Consider the following 20,973-nt stretch of genomic DNA (forward strand, 5'->3'; position numbering starts at 1 on the left):
ACACTTATCTTTTGAACATTTCACATAATTGACTGTTTGACAACAGAGATAGTGGACTGATAATTGATGTGTGCTTTTCTTTTGCAGTTGATCAGCAGAAACTCCCAATAACGCAGAACCGACTTTTTTCCCGCCTGCATCTGCATCATCACAGCTAGATTACTGAAACCAAGTGAGAAGATGGAAGAAATACTTTGCAGAGAGAAGCAAGTGAAAATTTTACGAGACATAATGGGCAAGGTTTGTATCAATCTAATGTGTTGTATTTAATGTATGTATTTGATTGTTGAAAAAAACTCGTTATTATATTATTAAATGCATGTTTGGATAAATAGTTTAAGTATATATTTATCCAGATGATATCATGGCTGTAAAACAGTATTTGTTAATTGTATACATTAAAGTAGTAGCATGACTAAGTCAATATGAATTGTTTTAGTGTAGTGATGCACATAAATCCCCATAATTACTGATAATAGTGCTATGGCCTCATTTGCTATAGACGTGATTTCTGAAAGCACAGGTGCTTTGGCCTAAGGTGCTGTAGCCATTATTTCTGACAACAAAAGTGCCACTGCCTCAGATTCTAAAGCGATGATAGATGTGAATAATGTCTGTTTGGCCTCAGGTGCTATAGACATTATTTCTGACAATAATGTTGCTACAGTTTCAGGTGCTAAAGTCATGGTTACTGAACTCAATTGTGCTATGGCCTCTTAATGGTTTTGTTATTATGATTGGCAACTATTGTGCAACAGCCTCAGATGCTATTCCCATGATACCATACAATCATTGTGCTACTGCCTAAAATGCTATTCCCATGATTACATACAACCATTGTGCTACGGCCTAAAATGCTATTCCCATGATTACATACAACCATTGTGCTACGGCCTAAAATGCTATTCCCATGATTACATGCAACCATTGTGCTACAGCCTAAGATGATATTCCATTGATTACTGACAGCAATGGTGCTATGGCCTCAGATGCTATACCCATGATTACTGACAACAATTGTGCTACGGCCTCAGATGCTATAGCCATGATTACTGACAACAATTGTGCTACGGCCTCAGATGCTATAGTCATGATTACTGACAACAATTGTGCTACAGCCTCAGATGCTATAGCCATGATTACTGACAACAGTTGTGCTACAGCCTCAGATGCTATAGCCATGATTACATACAACAATTGTGCTATGGCCTCAGATGCTATAGCCATGATTACTGACAACAATTGTGCTATGGCCTTTGATGCTATAGCCATGATTACTGACAACAATTGTGCCACAGCCTTAGATGCTATAGTCATGATTACTGACAACAAGTGTGCTACTGCCTCAGATGCTATAGTCTGTTTGCGCCAACTTTAACATTTTGCAATAACTTTTGCTATATTGAAGATAGCAACTTCATATTTGGCATGCATGTGTATCTCATGAAGCTGCACATTTTGAGTGGTGAAAGGTCAAGGTCATCCTTCACAAGGTCAAGGTCATCCTACAATGTCAAACATCATATAGGGGGACATTGTGTTTCACAAACACATCTTGTTTGAAGTTTTAAATTATCTGATATATTTTGCAATTAAAAAGGGTCACTATATATTTAAATATGGCCCGATTGGTCATTGTCGGCGGTACTACTTACATGTACCCCGTGTACAGTAAATATACTTAAAAGTACCCAGTCGATATAAGACTGTACCCGAGTTGTATTCCCGCCCAAAATCCAGTGTCTTAAAACTCTATGTAAAACGAATTTGTTTATTTTAAACAAACATCTCTTCTTTTTTTTTAAACTGCATGAACATGCTTTTTGAGTATGAGTTTCAATAATATAGAGGCCATTTAACAGAAAATTTGACATAAATGTGAACATAATTAATTTGAAAAAATAGCTCACAACAACCGATTTAGCATTAAAATTCCCGGGTACGTTTTAGTATATTAACCGTACCCTGGGTACATGTAGGTATACTTAAGAGTACCTGGGGTACATGTAAGTAGTACCCGAGCCAACAATGACCAATCAAGCTTAACTATGCCTTGCTCCAGACTTTTTTATATATTGCTTATTGGTAAGATAAATGATTTGACTCTAGAACAAATAAGTATTGTGTTAGACTAGAGTTTTTCCTTGAATCTTGATAATATGAGCCTTTTTTTTTTGGAAAACTGGTCTAAATACATGTGGGTAAAGTTTAGTCTGAGATTAGCCTGTGCAGTCTGCATGTGGGTAAAGTGTAGTCTGAGATTAGCCTGTGTAGTCTACATGTGGGTAAAGTGTAGTCTGAGATTAGCCTGTGTAGTCTACATGTGGGTAAAGTGTAGTCTGAGAATAGCCTGTGCAGTCTGCATGTGGGTTAAGTGTAGTCTGAGATTAGCCTGTGCAGTCTGCATGTGGGTAAAGTGTAGTCTGAGAATAGCCTGTGTAGTCTGCATGTGGGTAAAGTGTAGTCTGAGAATAGCCTGTGCAGTCTGCATGTGGGTAAAGTGTAGTCTGAGATTAGCCTGTGCAGTCTGCATGTGGGTAAAGTGTAGTCTGAGATTAGCCTGTGTAGTCTACATGTGGGTAAAGTGTAGTCTGAGAATAGCCTGTGTAGTCTGCATGTGGGTAAAGTGTAGTCTGAGATTAGCCTGTGTAGTCTGCATGTGGGTAAAGTGTAGTCTGAGAATAGCCTGTGCAGTCTGCATGTGGGTAAAGTGTAGTCTGAGAATAGCCTGTGTAGTCTGCATGTGGGTAAAGTGTAGTCTGAGATTAGCCTGTGTAGTCTACATGTGGGTAAAGTGTAGTCTGAGAATAGCCTGTGTAGTCTGCATGTGGGTAAAGTGTAGTCTGAGATTAGCCTGTGCAGTCTGCACGTGGGTAAAGTGTAGTCTGAGATTAGCCTGTGTAGTCTGCATGTGGGTAAAGTGTAGTCTGAGAATAGCCTGTGCAGTCTGCATGTGGGTAAAGTGTAGTCTGAGATTAGCCTTGCAGTCTGCATGTGGGTAAAGTGTAGTCTGAGATTAGCCTGTGCAGTCTGCATGTGGGTAAAGTGTAGTCTGAGAATAGCCTGTGCAGTCTGCATGTGGGTAAAGTGTAGTCTGAGATTAGCCTTGCAGTCTGCATGTGGGTAAAGTGTAGTCTGAGATTAGCCTGTGCAGTCTGCATGTGGGTAAAGTGTAGTCTGAGATTAGCCTTGCAGTCTGCATGTGGGTAAAGTGTAGTCTGAGATTAGCCTGTGCAGTCTGCATGTGGGTAAAGTGTAGTCTGAGATTAGCCTTGCAGTCTGCATGTGGGTAAAGTGTAGTCTGAGATTAGCCTGTGCAGTCTGCATGTGGGTAAAGTGTAGTCTGAGAATAGCCTGTGTAGTCTGCATGTGGGTAAAGTGTAGTCTGAGATTAGCCTGTGCAGTCTGCATGTGGGTAAAGTGTAGTCTGAGATTAGCCTGTGTAGTCTGCATGTGGGTAAAGTGTAGTCTGAGAATAGCCTGTGCAGTCTGCATGTGGGTAAAGTGTAGTCTGAGATTAGCCTGTGCAGTCTGCATGTGGGTAAAGTGTAGTCTGAGATTAGCCTGTGCAGTCTGCATGTGGGTAAAGTGTAGTCTGAGATTAGCCTGTGCAGTCTGCATGTGGGTAAAGTGTAGTCTGATATTAGCCTGTGCAGTCTGCATGTGGGTAAAGTGTATTCTGAGATAAGCCTGTGTAGTCTGCATGTGGGTAAAGTGTAGTCTGAGATTAGCCTGTGTAGTCTGCATGTGGGTAAAGTGTAGTCTGAGAATAGCCTGTGTAGTCTGCATGTGGGTAAAGTGTAGTCTGAGAATAGCCTGTGTAGTCTGCATGTGGGTAAAGTGTAGTCTGAGATTAGCCTGTGTAGTCTGCATGTGGGTAAAGTGTAGTCTGAGATTAGCCTGTGTAGTCTACATGTGGGTAAAGTGTAGTCTGAGAATAGCCTGTGTAGTCTGCATGTGGGTAAAGTGTAGTCTGAGATAAGCCTGTGTAGTCTGCATGTGGGTAAAGTGTAGTCTGAGATTAGCCTGTGCAGTCTGCATGTGGGTAAAGTGTAGTCTGAGATTAGCCTGTGTAGTCTGCATGTGGGTGAAGTGTAGTCTGAGATTAGCCTGTGCAGTCTGCATGTGGGTAAAGTGTAGTCTGAGATTAGCCTGTGCAGTCTGCATGTGGGTAAAGTGTAGTCTGAGATTAGCCTGTGTAGTCTGCATGTGGGTAAAGTGTAGTCTGAGATTAGCCTGTGTAGTCTACATGTGGGTAAAGTGTAGTCTGAGATTAGCCTGTGCAGTCTACATGTGGGTAAAGTGTAGTCTGAGATTAGCCTGTGTAGTCTGCATGTGGGTAAAGTGTAGTCTGAGATAAGCCTGTGTAGTGTGCATGTGGGTTAAGTGTAGTCTGAGATTAGCCTGTGTAGTCTGCATGTGGGTAAAGTGTAGTCTGAGAATAGCCTGTGTAGTCTGCATGTGGGTAAAGTGTAGTCTGAGAATAGCCTGTGTAGTCTGCATGTGGGTAAAGTGTAGTCTGAGATTAGCCTGTGTAGTCTACATGTGGGTAAAGTGTAGTCTGAGATTAGCCTGTGTAGTCTGCATGTGGGTAAAGTGTAGTCTGAGATAAGCCTGTGTAGTCTGCAGAGGCTAGTCATGGATGATACTTTCCACTTAAACTGGATTTAGGCTAAGAAGAGACTTCCTTAAAATCAAACATACTTTAAAAGCAGAATGTATCAGACCAGATTAGGCGGTGCAGTCTGTCCAGACTTATATGGGATGACACTCCGCTTTTAAAGTATCAAATATGCACATGCATTAAGCCCTATTTCCCCAGAAGGAGGCTCAAATGATTTCTGATTACTGTTTGTCTCTGTGCATGTTCAGCCCCATCAGATGGCACCTCCGGCCCTGGGCTCAAATGATTACTGATTACTGTTTGTCTGTGTGCATATTCAGCCCCATCAGATGACACCTCCGGCCCTGTTCCTGTACGGACACACTTCCACTGGTAAATCCCTCGTGTTAGGATCCATACTCAAGTCTAGTCAGGTAACGGAATCTTGTTTATTTTGATGTTGACATCCTCTACCTTTGCCAAAGTGATTTGATGGTTACTCTTGCACTCAGCTGTGCACATGTCCCTCCTATACCTTGTCGAGACTGTTGTTACCTTATAATAGGTGGTTAGATGAGCAACTGCCCAAAAAGTTAGAGTTATTTAGTGTCATTATGATTTTTATCTATGGATAATGGGATTCGCCAATAATTATTTTGTTCATCAATATTTTTAACGTGAACAAAATAAGAAATGTGGAAGGGCAATTTTGCCACTAATTTATTTTATTACAAGGTAATTTATAATTGTAAAATAAACGCAATTTGTGTCAGATCATATTTCATTAAAAACTCTAACTGCTAGTGTACATTCTATTGAAGGTTCTTTTTGTCCCCCTCCACACACACACATTTAGTAAGTTAATTTCAAATATCTAGATGTGGTATAACTTTTTGTGAAATAGTTTATGCAAATCTGTTGATGTTATGTTAATATGTAATGAAATCTACTGTTGAGTAAGTTTCTCCTTAAACCTTTTGATATTTTACAAAGCAATGGCCCTGACACTTATGGTATTAATATAATGTATAAGCACCTGTAACTAATATCAGGTAAAAAACTAGGTCGAGCTAGCATTTAAATTACTTAATACAATGACAGCCCTTAAATAAGTGCAGTTGTTTGCTATTGTGTTAACAGAGCACACTGTGTAGTACTGCACTTTTAAAAACCAGTGTTTTTACTTTTTGGGCAACACCACAGTGCATTTAATTGGAACATATATGTAATGAAACAGAAACACACTATGGTTCAAAGAAGAGGGGGTATATTGATTTGCTGGATGTCATGAGTCTGTCTGTTGGTAGACCAATTTGTTTCCGATCAATAACTCGTCAAGGGATTGACCGATTGGCTTGATACGTCACATGTGCATTGGCCTTGGACAGAAGATGACCCCTATTAAAATTGGGGTCACAAGGTCAAGGTCACTGTAAGACACAGTATGAAAATCGTTTTCGATCAATAACTCATCAACTTCATTCCTGATAAATTACTTGTCAATGAATTGACCAATTGGCTTGATACTTCACATGTGCATTAGCCTTGGACAGTAGATGACCCCTATTGAGATAAGGGTCACAGGGTCAAGGTCACTGTAGTAATGAAAGTGAGAATAATTTCCAATCAATAACTCATCAAGGATTTGACTGATTGACTTGATACTTCACATGTGCATTGGCCTTGGACAGTATATGACCCCTATTGAAATTGGAATCACTAGTTCAAAGCCCTGTTTGGGGGGCATATGTCTCTGACCTCGGAGGTCATGATTGACAGTTGTGACATCATGATCATCATTCGTTATCATAATTATTATTATCATCATCATAAATTGACATCATTACCAATATCAAAATCAAACATCATTATTACTATTACCGGTATCAACATCAAATTCGCCATTTTCATATGGTGACAGTCATAATTAACAACAGCATAATCGGCTGCATTTTATTTTATCACAAGATTATCAATATTTCAATAATAGAATAATACCCATTCGCTCTAATCATTGAAATATAAGGAAAACTAAGTAAAAGTGGGGTCAAAAACTAGGTTACCAGGTTAAGTCTTCAGCAGTTGGTGTAACTTGAACTCAGGTGAGCGCTTAAGTACCATCATGGCCCAGTCGGTAGCTCAATCTTGATGCAACTTGGAAAAAAATGTGTACATTGACAATCTTTATAGGCCATGTTAGAATATGGGCCTTGTGTGTCCAGAAACAAGGTCATCAGGTCTATTTTTGATTTTTTTTATGAACTCCACATTCATGACTCAATCTTGATGAGAGTTGATTAGAATGTTTATCTTTAAAATATCTCGGCTAATTACCGTAAAAACGCAGTCATAAGTCTACCCGGCTCATTAGTCGGGGGGTATACTTTGGTACCAAAATTGGAGATTTTGAGTATGTTAGCTTCATAAGTCGAGTCAGAAATTTTCTGTTTACGAATTTCATAAACGGACGCCATTTTAAACGTACATGAAGTTGCGGTAGTATTCTATACATTGCACTTATACCAAACTCACGTTCAGCAGCACTGTTGTTATTTAAATTCTCCGCAAACTCTATCACACGTATTTTAAATGCATTGTCATAAGCCTGGCGTTTGCATTTGCCAGGCATTTTCAAAGATTTATCGTAAGTCCAGTTGTGTTTTTGTTTATCTAATTAATAAATGGTTGCACTCAATAATTTACGCTAGTAATTATCCACAAACTATTTTCCGCTTTTAATCCGATGAAACAATATTACCACTAATCCAATCTTTGTACTTTTAATCTGACTGTCAAAACAATTGATTAGTGTCTCGGTAAAACGTGTTTCTATAACAATGATTGACATACCCAAAAGACCGCTAACTCCACCTTTTTCTCTGAAACAATTTCAAAGGCGGAGCTATACACGTGCTCAAGCATAATGAGACGATTGCAAGCGAGTTACAAACACGCAATTGGTTAAGCATATCGATTCTCTAAACAAAGGAATTCAATTTTGTCGGCGAGAAAGGTGTTCCTTATTGCTTCTTGACAGGAAACGGCTTTCCTTTGATGACGTCAAACTGTCGATTCACACATATTGCGAATTTTCGCGAGACTTTAAATGATGTCCTTGATTCTTTGTTTACATGAACAGTAAAAAAACAACACCTGCTTACATGAAGACTTTGGATTAAATTATCAAAATAAAAAAAAGAGTAATTGCAAACTGTGATTATATTAATTGGTAAGTATCAGTAAAAATACGACGTTTTGTTAGTCGTAAATCAACGATTTTTTTTTATACAACAACAACAACTATTGCCGCGGGGATCAATCTTCGTCGAATTTCATTATTTTTTTCATGGAATTTTATTATTTTTTTCATGGACCACCTCATAAGTCGATACCGGTTTTTTAATCAAATTTTGGAGGTAAAAAATCTCGACTTATGACTGCGTTTTTACGGTACATATACAGATAATGTGTGTCCAAAAACTAGATTACCATGTCTAATCTTATTGGCTCGGCTGTTTTGGGAGAAAACCAGAGGTATTGTCATAGCCAGCCAGCCGTCCGGTGTCCGCCGTCTGCCATGCTAAAACCTTTACATTTTGCTCTAAAATCAAAGTGCTTCCGCATGCAACTTTGAAATTACATATGTAGATACCTTGATGAGTTCTACACGCAACACCCATTTTTGGGTCACTAGGTCAAAGGTCAAGTCACTGTGACCTCTAAAAAAAAGAGAAAAATTCGGACAAGCTTTTATTTATTAAAAACTGCACCCGCAGCCGAGCGTTGGCACCCATTATGCGGTGCTCTTGTTACTCATTATTACCTCACTAAAGCCATACTACTCAATCTTGATAACAATTGGTCATTATATTTATTTTGGCAATGTCCAGGCCAAGTGCCTAGTTTGAGTATTGTTAACAGTCTCTGTTCTGAGTCTGTCATTTTGAATATTGCAGAATCTTTGTCAATGAAAAATCTTGGTCACAGACTGTCATAAGGTCAAATCTTGAACAATATAACAACTATTTGATTTTTGGGAATAATTCTTTTTTACTGAACAATGCAAAACAAGCACCTAACATATAACACATTTTGACTCATTGTTACGAGAGTGTTGCTTATATGCCAAAGTTTTGAAAGAAAATTATTGTTTGCATCCCAAATCTGCAGTCTTTATTTTCTAAAATGATAATACTATCTTTTCATCAAATACTAAATAAAACTTTGAACATAGTTTTAAAATTGCACCTTATTTGACTATATATAAGTCAACAATATTATTCAAAGTCTGTATAGCCCGAGTCATATATGCATAATCAATAGCTGTCATAGGTTTATTAGCGCTAATAATTCAAGATTATATAAATTGACTTAGTTGGAAAAATATTGAAATGAATAATTGTCTACATGTATTCACTTATTAATTGCCTTGATTGGCCAGCAGGTGCTCCATGTGATCGTGAACTGTGTCGAGTGTTACAGTCAGAGGTTCCTGTTTGAACACGTTCTCAATGCAATTCGCGCTGACGGGGCAGCCATATTGGACACCAGCACACTTATCAAGTGCGATAACATGAGCGACTTTGTACGTTTACTCCAACAGGAAGTTGTAGCAAAGAAGCTTGATATGCAGACTGTGTATATTGTAAGTGGAACATTTTTAGCTCACCTGAGCACAACATGCCCATGGTGAGCTTTTGTGATCGCCTTTTGTCCGTCGTCCGTCATGCATTGTGAATTGTGCGGCGTCAACATTTGCCTTGTTAACTCTCTAGAGGGCACATTTATTGTCCAATCTTCATGAAATTTGGTCAGAAGATTGGTCTCAATGATATCTTGGATTAGTTCAAAAATGGTTACGTTAACTTGAAAAACATGGCTGCTATTTTTCCTTATATGGCTATAGTAAAATCTTGTTAACACTCTAGAGGCCACATTTATTTTCCGATCTTCATGAAACTTGCTCAGAAGATTTGTCCCAATGATATCTTGGATTAGTTCAAAAATGGTAACCTTTGCTTGAAAAACATGGCTGCCAAGGGGTGGGGCATTTTTCCTAATATGGCTATAGTAAAATCTTGTTAACACTCTAGAGGCCACATTTATTGTCCAATCTTCATGAAACGTGGTCAGAAGATTCATACCAATAATATCTTGTAAGAGTTCGAAAATGATACCGGTTGGTTGAAAAACATGGCTGCCTGAGGGCGGGGCATTTTTCCTTATATGGCTATATTTAAACCTTGTTAACACTCTAGAGGCCACATTTATTGTCCAATCTTCATGAAATTCGGTAAGAAGATTTGTCTTATTGATATTTTGGATGAGTTTGTTTGATTTTTCCTTATATGGCTATATATATATATATATATATATATATATATAACACTCTAGAGGCCACATTTATAGTCCGATCTTCATGAAACTCGGTCAGAAGTTTCATCCCAATAATATCTTGGACGAGTTCAAAAATGATGCCGGTTGGTTGAAAAACATGACCACCACAGGGGCGGGGCATTTTTCCATATATGGCTATAGTAAAACATTGATAACACTCTAGAGGTCACATTTATTGTCCAATCATCATGAAACTTGGTCAGAAGATTTGTCCCAATGATATCTTGGATGAGTTTGAAAATGGTTTTGGTTGCTTTAAAAACATGGCCACCAGGGGGCGGGGCATTTTTCCTTATATGGCTATATATGGCTATAGTAAAACCTTGTTAACACTCTAGAGGCCACATTTATTGTCCAGTCTTCATGAAATTTGGTCAGAAGATTGGTCTCAATGATATCTTTGATTAGTTTGAAAATAATTATGTTTGCTTGAAAAACATGGCTTCCAAGGGGCGGGGCAACTTTCCTTGTATGGCTATAGTAAAATCTTGTTAACACTCTAGAGGCCACATTTACTGTCCGATCTTCATGAAACTTGGTCAGAAGATTCATCCCGATAATATCTAAGACGAGTTCAAAAATGATGCTGGTTGGTTGAAAAACATGGCTGCCAGGGGCGGGGCATTTTTCCATATATGGCTATAGTAAAACCTTGTTAAAACTCGAGAGGCCACATTTATTTTCCGATCTTCTTGAAACTTGGTCAGAAGATTTGTTCCAATAATATCTTGTTATCTAAGGTGAGAGCTTTGGGCCTTTCAGGCCCTTTTGTTTAAATGTTAACGTGGGTTCAACTGTATTGTTATGTTGGACAATCTTGTGATAATAATTTTTGGAAAAATATTTGTAAAGCTCTTAGAAAGGTCAAGTCTAATACTGTTGTATGTACTTTACATTTCTATATTCAATACCATAATTTATACCTAAATTATGATTTTAATGTTGGCTAACTGACACCAGTTTTGTTAGTAGATTATAGACTAAATACATGAACATGTTACAGTTAGAGTGATTGTGCTTATTCTATACTGATTGTGCTTATTCTATACTGATTGTGCTTATTCTATACTGATTGTGCTTATTCTATAGTGATTGTGCTTATTCTATAGTGATTGTGCTTATTCTATAGTGATTGTGCTTATTCTATACTGATTGTGCTTATTCTATAGTGATTGTGCTTATTCTATAGTGATTGTGCTTATTCTTGTATTATGCCTCATCTGTTATGTACCAGTATTACTCTTCCCTGGTTATCACCAGGTGCTTGACAAAGCCGAGCGTCTGCGTGACATGGAGCAGAACATTCTCCCAGCATTCCTCAGGCTTCAGGAACTGGTGAGTGGTGACCCTGGCGATTGTTAAATCATACAGGAAATGTCAGAGAGCAATGTTTGGCGTTTTTTATTGTCCCCTACCGGTTTAACTGGAGGGGACTGATGGTTTGCGCTCTGTGAGTCTGTCACACTTTTCTGGATCCTGCGATAACTTTAAAAGTTCTTAATATTTTTTCATGAAACTTAAAACATGGGTAGATTAAAATATGGACATTATGCACGTCATTTGATTATGTCCTACGTCAAAAATTCTGGGTGCTATGGCAACAAATAAAAAAAATAATCTGACAATGGTGGAGCCGGTAGGGGACATATATTGCTTGGCAATAGCCTTGTTTATTTTCTATTTCTTAAGTATTGAATATATCCAAGACACCATGGAAAATGTCCCGTAGAATTTAAGTTTGTAACAATTTTTTAATTTTTCTTGTATTTTACAGTATAATTTATTAATATTCAAACTTAGGCTTTCTATTGTAAGTTACGCAGTTTTCTAACTTATACATTATGTATGCCTATACTTTGAATGTCTAGTGTTTGTTTCAGACTGGTTTGAACCTGTGTACGATACTGGTGTCTGAGATAGTGTGGGAGAAGTACCGCTTTGGGACAGGATTCCTGGAGCCCCTTGTAATACAGTTCCCAGACTACTCCAAAGGTGGGATAGGATATTACAGATATATTGGGTCAGCAAGGTTATTGCTGTAATAAACAACGGGGTGGAATGATCTATGAGGGCAATTGCAGTCTTTGTTCAAAACTTCATGTCAGAATGTCTTCATTGTCACACATTTACGATTGCGCTTATGCATACTGTGAAACCATTTATTTTCGACAGCACAAAATTTCGTCATTTTTATAAAAATGACTATTTCGTCAGCACTTAAATTCGCCGATTTCTGATTTTGAATTTTAAAAAAATGCGTCAGTTAATATCCGATTTGTGTATAATACATATTCGCGATCATTCGCAGTTGCGAAAAATCGTGGTACGAATGCGGGAACACACTTGAGAATCATGCCAATTAACTAGTCTTTTGTTATCAAGGGACAGTAATGGAACCTCTTAATGTATGCCATTCACACGTTCATTGTTATGATAAGCGTACAAGTGGGATCGAATAACCGTTAACGAGTGTTTGTAAAAACGAAGCCAATTGCCAATTAGTCTTATTCTATTATTATAATTGCCATACTGATAACAATCGTACCTTTATCGGCCCCAATTAGGGAAGGTGCGAACAAATTTATAAACTCTATGTGTGTGTTTGTTCTTAAAAAGTAAACTACCGGTTTATAAATCAATAATGTCAATAATTTTAAAATAAATAAATTGATACATATAAAATAGTAATAAGTGTGGTTAAACGCAAACAATCAAACAACAAACAGCAATTAAAATATTCTTTATTAATTTGTGATAAATACGCATGTTGATCACACATCGTCATCTTTTCATTTGGTTTATTGTCTTTCATCGGCATTCGCTGCGTGATGGCTAATATGCAACACCCCTGAAAAACACAATGCACCTAATGGGTAATAAAGTTATAAACAATTAGCGCTAATTCATTACCATTCTACATAAACGAAGTCAACGCATTCAATACAGCTGTACTGCACACGCGTTTTAAAGAAGTGTCACGTGTCAGTTAAGTACCTTGTGTAATCTACATCCCTTTGTGTCAAAACCGGATTAATCTTGATTATGAAACAGCAGTGAATGTGTGCATGGATTATGTTGGAATTTAATGCCTCATGTCTACGATAAAGTTTTTAAATATTGTTCAACTTAGTGTTTGTTTTTGTTCAAACATAGAGCATGATTGTTCGTTAGGATCTTAAATTCGACAATCGATCGACTGACGAAATTTATGAAAATTAATGCCTGACGATTAATAATGGTTTCACAGTATTACAAAAAATATAATTTGTTGCAGAATAACCAGTGGTTCATTTCTTATTGGAATTCAGCCAGAAGTTGACTGTTTTGCTAGAATTATTTTTGTCTTTATTGATATGAATAAGATTAGACATTAATAGCTACGTCGTTAGATTTAACTTGTGTTTTGAACTATTTTGACATATTATTAGCTCGACTATTATATATGAAATATATATAGTGGAGCTATCCTACTCACCCTGGCGTCGGCGTTTCTGTTTCCGTTTCCATTAGCGTTAGCGTGCAAATGTTAAAGTTTTCGTACTACCCCAATTATTTTCATTGTCCCTTGACATATTGCTTTCATATTTTGCATACTTGTTTACCATTATGACCCCAACCTATAAACAAGAGCAGACAACTGTATCAAGCATTTTGACAGAATTATGGCCCCTTTTATGCTTAGAATATGCATATTATTGATAAATCTATCTTAAAGTTTGCGTACTACCCCAAATATTTCCTGTGTCCCTTGACATATTGCTTTCATATTTTGCATACTTGTTTACCATTATGACCCCAACCTATAAACAAGAGCAGACAACTGTATCAAGCATTTTGACAGAATTATTGCCCCTTTTATACTTAGAATATGCATATTATTGATAAATCTATGTTAAAGTTTGACAAAACAACACTTACCTGACATACCACAATGCACTCCACTCAAATCATCCCCCCCCCAGAACCCAACCCCCCCCCCCCCCCCAACATTATACCCCCCTCTCTCCCCCCCCCACCCCCCCCACAATTTTTTTTCTTATTTTTGAAAGATCATCTATTAAGTGATCACACACCCACATTATACCCCCTCTCTCCCCCCCCCCCCAAACCCCCCCCCACAATTTTATTTTTCTTATTTTTGAAAGATCATCTATTAAATGATCACACACACACACATTATACCCCCCCCCCCCCCCCCCCCCCCCCCCCCACTCCATGATGGCTTACGTTATACTGTCAAGCACTCGAATAGTCAAGCGTGCTGTCCTCTGACAGCTCTTGTATCACAACCTTGTCTTATTATGTTTTAAAATTGTAATAACTTAAACATTTTAATGGTTAGAAGGTATCAAACTTTAATTAGTTTAGAACATTTATTAGAATAAGTTTTGTAAAAGCAAAATCAATGGAAATAAACATATGAAAATAAAGGGCAATTAAAGGGTCATTAACTGCAATCACAATATACTGAGATCACTCATAATTGACTTCACCAGAATAACTTGTAAGAACAGGACCTACAATAAGATGAAGCTACATTGCAGTCTCACATTAAAAAAGTAAATTGATGAAAATCAAATTAAAATATTCAGGCATTAAAGCATTCAAGCTCTCATACTGATCAAGTTTAGACTTATTTGCACATTGCACATTGCAAACCTTTATGGTTGTTGGGCCAGGCTTAACATGTTTTATGAACATGGGATCAGGAACGAAACTTAAAAAACCCACTGTCCCTTGTCACCGCAGATGAGTTAGTTGAGATCATCTGCCATGACCGACCTGAGGACTATCCTGAGGGTTTCTACAATATGTATGTGAACCTGGTTCTCAATATCTTCTACTACGCCTGCAGGAACCTCAAAGAATTGCGGCACTTGGTTAGTTGTCTTTCTTGATATTTATTATTTTAAAGCCCTTTTTAAAAGGGAGGGATATAGATTGGCCCTAATCTTTGATTTTGTTCGCTTTTGTTTTTTTCATGCCTGCAGGAGCCTCAAAGAGTTAAGGCAATTGGTGAGTTGTCTTTATTGATATTTATTATATTTATGCCCGCTTTAAAAGGGAGGGATATAGATTAGCCCTTATCTGTTGTTTCCGTCTGTCTTTCCTTTTGTCTTCCCACTTAGGTCAAAATTGGTCCCTCCCTACACTTGATTTGTCTCCTTTATATTTATATAATGAACATTAAAAAAATTTAAAATTATGTCTTTTATTTATAATTAAATAAAAACCTAAAAAAATCTCCTGCTAACCAAGAGAATTATTATTTGAAATGTGACATGGTAAGGTTGACCTCTACCAAGTTTGTAAAAGTCATTCCTGCACTGTCAAAACTGGGGGTTTCTTGTTTCTCTTATATTTTTATATTGAAAAAATAAATATGTTCTCCTAAAATTGCAAGGCCAATAGATTTTGTATATGGCACTAAATATGGTATGGGAATCCTTCACTAACTAAAATTCCCCTATGCCTTGTTTCCATTTGTCCAAATAAATCTGCAATAACTCAAAACGTCTATAATGAAACTTGTTATGTGGCCATATGGGATATATGCTCTTTTTTTTGAAGGACTAAAATTGTGGTTGCTATGGTTACAGAAATAAATAATCCTGTCATAACTCAAAAAGTACACAAGCAAGGTGGATGAAACTTGGTAGGTTCATAGATTGTGTTGCTGAAAACTAGGTATCTAGGTCAAATTAAGAGAAAAAAAGAACACTGTTGAGGAAACATTCATTGCCCAGTCTTAACGTGGTGATAAAATTGTCACAGAGTATCTCTGCAGAGTTTGAAACTGGGTCAAGTGGGGTAAAAATATGTTGCAGTGTCAAATTAAAGAATAAACATTGGAATACTCTGGGGGCCATATTTATTGCCCAGTTTTCATAAAACTTTGTGAGAAGATATGTCCAATCATATATTGGATGAGTACAAATTTGGATCATGTAGGGTCAAAAACTAGGTCACTAGGTCAAACTTAAAAAAAATGTATGAGCTCTTTAGAAGTCACATTTGTATGTGCAATCTTCATGAACTTTGTTCAGAACATTTTTCAAATGATTTATCTCAGAAGTGAGTTAGGGTACCTGTTCATTTAAAGACTTAGCTGCCATGAGACGGACAGGTTTCTCTGTGTTGCTATAGTAAAACCATTTACACAATCTAGAAGTGACATTTGTACCCACCAATTAGGAAACTTGCTCAAACCATAAGAAAATTATATTGGGGCTAAGTTTGAAAAGAATTTTGTAATTTATCCAAAAATATGGCTGCTATGTATGCATGCAGTTTTCGGTATCGCTCTATTGTGTGACATAACTTGCTCAGTTTCTTGAGGTTTCAGGTGACTGCTCTAGGGCCTGTTAGCCCTTTTATTCTTTGCATGAACAGTGCAAACTATGGACATTAAACATATACTTATTGCTACTCTAAATAATTCCAAATGTTTAAACCTCTACTTCTTTAATTTAAAATCAAAATATTTTGATCCAGACCATCAGAATTTCAGAACAGATAGTCCTTTCATTAGATCTGTACTTCATAACTTATTTTAATGACAGCTCCGGTTTGAATGCAAGTAATTCAATACTCAATGCAGAGGTTTTCCCATCATTTTATAGATCTATTGAACGTGAAATGTCTCCAATTTTAACCAATTAATCATTCAGTACAATATACATACCTTTGTTATAAATTCAAAGCAGTTTAATACGGGTAGTTTGAAACCGTCTGTTGCGCACTTCATCTTCAATTGTCTGCTTTGCACTGCACATCCACTTAATAAATTTTTTATAATTATATTCAATTTGATTTAATGCTTGTCTGGATGGCTGCTTTTGGAAATCATTTTTATCATGCTGCAAGTTAAATGCAGCATCATTGAATTGCGTCTGCTGTGCATTGCATAAGTCAAGAAATCTTAAACAATTACATGTAAGGTTTCCTGGCATACAGCTAGAACTTAACTTTTTAAGAATGTTAAAAATGACAGGGGTTTTCAGCACTGTCTGCGCCTCCGGAAAACGGAGGCGTTCCCAAAGCAAACGGACCCTATCTCAAACTGAAATAAATAAAAAATCCCAATTAAAAAAAAAATATATATATATATATATATATATATATATATATATATATTTATTTTTTTTGAAAGAAGTGTCTTTTGACTAATGATTGTTAGATTATTAATGTTCCAACTCGTCCAGCTGAAGTGTATCATATCAAAAAGCACTGCTGTGGTTGAGCAAGGATTCAGCACCATGAACCTGCTGTGTTCCCCATTACGCAGCACATTCACACAAACCAAACTTACTCATCTGATGTTTACCTGCATTGAAGGTCTAGACCTGAATGACAAAACATTGGAGGAGCTGTGTGATGCTTTCAAAAACAGAAAGCAGAGAAAAATTATGCTCTAACTTGTGTGACTAACCAGTGTTTGTTTTGGTCAAAAATATCTGCTATAAGTTTTTGACTGTAAAGTTCTTATCTCAGAGTGTAACTGTAACTGAAAAACAAAATTGCAGTACTTGAATAAACGTTGAACATGCCCAATATTGCATGTGTTTATATAAAGAATACAAAATAACAAATGAAAACAAATTTATTTGTTAAACCACTGACTTATTTAAGCATGATGTATTCACAATGTTTTCCCAAAATGAGCCGTTTCATCGAAGCAAAAATTCCCAAAATGGACAATTTTGTTGATAAAAAATTCCCAATTTGGTCAGACTCCTTTTCCCAAAATAGGCAGAAAAACCCCTGAATGAAAATCAACACAATATGGAATACGATTAATCGTCACAATCAATTTAATATGATCATGTGAGGTTGATGACATTTTGAAGCATTTAGAAATTTCTCACATACAGAAATACCAAAGCAAAAATCAATTACTTTTTAGCTTGACTTTTATATATGAAATATACATAAGAGGAGCTATCCTACTCACCCTGGCGTAGGCGTGAGCGTGCGCATGAGCGTTGGAATGTTAAAGTTTGTGTACCACCTCAAATATTTTCTATTCCCCTGGTATATTGCTTTAACCCTTTCCTTGACAGCCATTTAGCCAATATAAGCCTATCCAGTTACCACCAAACCTTGCTGCCTGCTTACCAGTGGCTGATAGCCATCTGATCAATATCAGTACCCCATCTTTACAGGCATTATTGGAAAAACGCTGTTTTATGACCCTCATTGCTTTTGAACCTGATATTCTCATAAAAATTGAAATATTATTGAAAAATACTCATATGAAAGTTTTAGCTAATAAAATTTCCTTTCCTGTGGTGTAAACTGTATGTTTCTACCTTAATTTATTGGTCAGTAATAGTCATGTAAAGTTGACCGTTGTGTTTTTTACTGGGTTTAAATGCAAATTTCTTTCCAGCTCATAAAGAAACTTTGCGAAGTCATGCGTTTATAATAAATATATTTGTTCAACAATCAACATATAAAATGAATATACTCATAGCCATGCTTTCTTTTCATTCGGAATAATGGAAGAAAATAATGTGGGTTTGAAGTCAAGTAATGCTTTCTGAAATAAAAGAAATAAAACTTAAAACATTATGCAAATAAAATACGAGTGATAAATAAAACGTTTCTTTCAATAAGGTGATGAAGGACTTAATTGAAATATTTTTTTATTTGTTGGCATTTTGTTTTATTTCAGACTCTTTGTAGTTTTCAGATCATAATCTCTGTGCTTTATTACTCGAACTCGTTAGTTTCTGAACATGTGTGCTATTGAAAATAGCCATCGGAATTGCGTTTTATGGCCCAAAGAAGCACTAAGTGTCTAGAACCCATGTTTCTTATCCCTAAATGTTAGATAAGAATGTGCGCTATTAATTATTATGTTGGTCAGTTCAAAGACATATTGAAGACTGCCGACTGCGTCTTTGTTTTATTGCCCAATCAAGCACAGATAATCCAATATCCTGTGTATTACGAAACACAAACTTTAGGTAAGCACGTGTTGTTTGTAAAAACATTTGAGTGTACATGTCATTAAACATATCGATGTAATTCTCGTATATGATCTCGTAAACAAACATTTAGGATATAATGGAATCAAACAACTATAAGAATGAAATCGATTTACACCCAAATCATATTATATCCCTATGGAACATGTTTATTTTTGCGGCATTTTTAACGAGTTTTTTATACGTTTTTGGAAAATGTCTAAAATTAAATACGGTTCGAGAATAGCAGTTATTTTAGGACATTACGAAATGCCCCAAGCGCGAACATCCCGGAACGTGATTTACGCATGTTCAAATGGTAAACCCTCGTCTTGATTGGTCGTCAATTGCACCATAACTTTAAATAGCAACATTACCGGATGTTTACTCGACAGTTTAGAAAAATGATGAACGCAGGTGTATATGCAATTCTGTTGCACTTAAAACGTCATTTTAAGCATTTAAATAGCAAATTAAATAGTGCCTCGTAAAAATGCGTATATATCAGGGAAGTAGAAATGCGTAGATAACAGGTAATCGATACAGGCGTAGATACGCGTATTTGACAGGGAATCGATAGGGTTGTAAAAACGCGTACCTGTCAAGGAAAGGGTTAATATTTTGCATACTTCTTTACCAACATGACCCCAATCTATAAACATGAGCAGGCAACTGTATCAAGCATTTTGTAAGAATTATGGCCCTTTTTACTATAGTGGGGGACATATTGTTTTTGCCCTGTCTGTTGGTGTGTTTGTTTGCCCCAACTTTAACATTTGCAATAACTTTTGCAATATTGAAGATAGCAACTTGATATTTGGCATGCATGTGTATCTCATGGAGCTGCACATTTTGAGTGGTGAAAGGTCAAGGTCATCCTTCAAGGTCAAAGGTCAAATATATAGCTTCAAAGCGGCGCAAAAGGGGACATAGTGTTTCTGACAAACACATATCTTGTTTTACTTAGAATATGCATATTATTGATAAATCTATGTTAAAGTTTGCGTACCACCTCAAATATTTTCTGTCCCTTGACATATTGCTTTCATATTTTGTATAAATTTTTACCAACATCACCCCAATTTATAAACAAGAGCAGACGACTCTACTAAGCAATTTGTAAGAATGATAGTCCTTTTTATGTCCCCGGATCGAATGATCGGAGGTATATTGTTTTTGGCCTGTCTGTCTGTCATTCTGTCACTCTGTTATTCTGTCACTCTGTCATTTTGTCCCAAAACTTTAACCTTGGTCATAACTTTAGCAATATTGAAGATAGCAACTTGATATTTGGCATGCATGTGTATCTCATGTAGCTGCACATTTTAAGTGGTGAAAGGTCAAGGTCATCCTTCAAGGTCAAAGGTCAAATATATGGCTTCAAAGCGGCGCAGTAGGGGGCAATGTGTTTCTGACAAACACATCTCTTGTTTTACTTAGAATATGCATAGTATTGATAAATCTATGTTAAAGTGTGCGTACAACCTCAAATATTTTCTATGTACCTTGTCATATTGCTTTTTATGTCCCCCACTATAGTAGTGGGGGACATATTGTTTTTGCCCTGTCTGTCTGTTGGTCTGTTGGTCTGTTTGCGCCAACTTTAACATTTTGCAATAACTTTTGCTATATTGAAGATAGCAGCTTCATATTTGGCATTCATGTGTATCTCATGAAGCTGCCCCTTTCCACCCCCCACCCAATTTTTTTTTTTTGAAACATGTTTAAAAAACAACAAATATTTATTATGCCCCTCTTCGAAGAAGAGGGGTATATTGCTTTGCACATGTCGGTCGGTCTGTCGGTCGGTCCGTTCACCAGGTGGTTTCCGGATGATAACTCAAGAACGCTTGGGCCTAGGATCATGAAACTTCATAGGTACATTGATCATGACTCGCAGATGACCCCTATTGATTTTGAGGTCACTAGGTCAAAGGTCAAGGTCACAGTGACCTGAAATAGTAAAATGGTTTCCAGATGATAACTCAAGAACGCTTAGGC

At 36.8% G+C, this 20,973-nt stretch overlaps 1 protein-coding gene across 7 annotated transcripts in view; it reads left to right on the forward strand.

Moving 5' to 3' along the window:
• The window catches only part of LOC127878875 (origin recognition complex subunit 5-like), a 94,211-nt gene that overhangs the window by 48,087 nt on the left and 25,151 nt on the right, over window positions 1-20,973 (forward strand). For 6 of the 7 annotated variants that reach the window (XM_052425405.1, XM_052425426.1, XM_052425433.1 and 3 more), the window contains 6 exons: window positions 88-240; window positions 4,945-5,037; window positions 9,048-9,248; window positions 11,261-11,335; window positions 11,881-11,992; window positions 14,750-14,880. In XM_052425405.1, coding sequence (XP_052281365.1) covers window positions 181-240; window positions 4,945-5,037; window positions 9,048-9,248; window positions 11,261-11,335; window positions 11,881-11,992; window positions 14,750-14,880 — 672 coding nt within the window. In that variant the 5' untranslated portion in view covers window positions 88-180. Of the gene's footprint in view, window positions 1-87; window positions 241-4,872; window positions 5,038-9,047; window positions 9,249-11,260; window positions 11,336-11,880; window positions 11,993-14,749; window positions 14,881-20,973 lie in introns of those variants that run through there. The other variant, XM_052425441.1, reaches the window with a different exon arrangement.

The sequence above is a fragment of the Dreissena polymorpha genome, chromosome 1 (assembly GCF_020536995.1).
Source record: "Dreissena polymorpha isolate Duluth1 chromosome 1, UMN_Dpol_1.0, whole genome shotgun sequence".
Lineage (NCBI taxonomy): Eukaryota > Metazoa > Mollusca > Bivalvia > Myida > Dreissenidae > Dreissena > Dreissena polymorpha.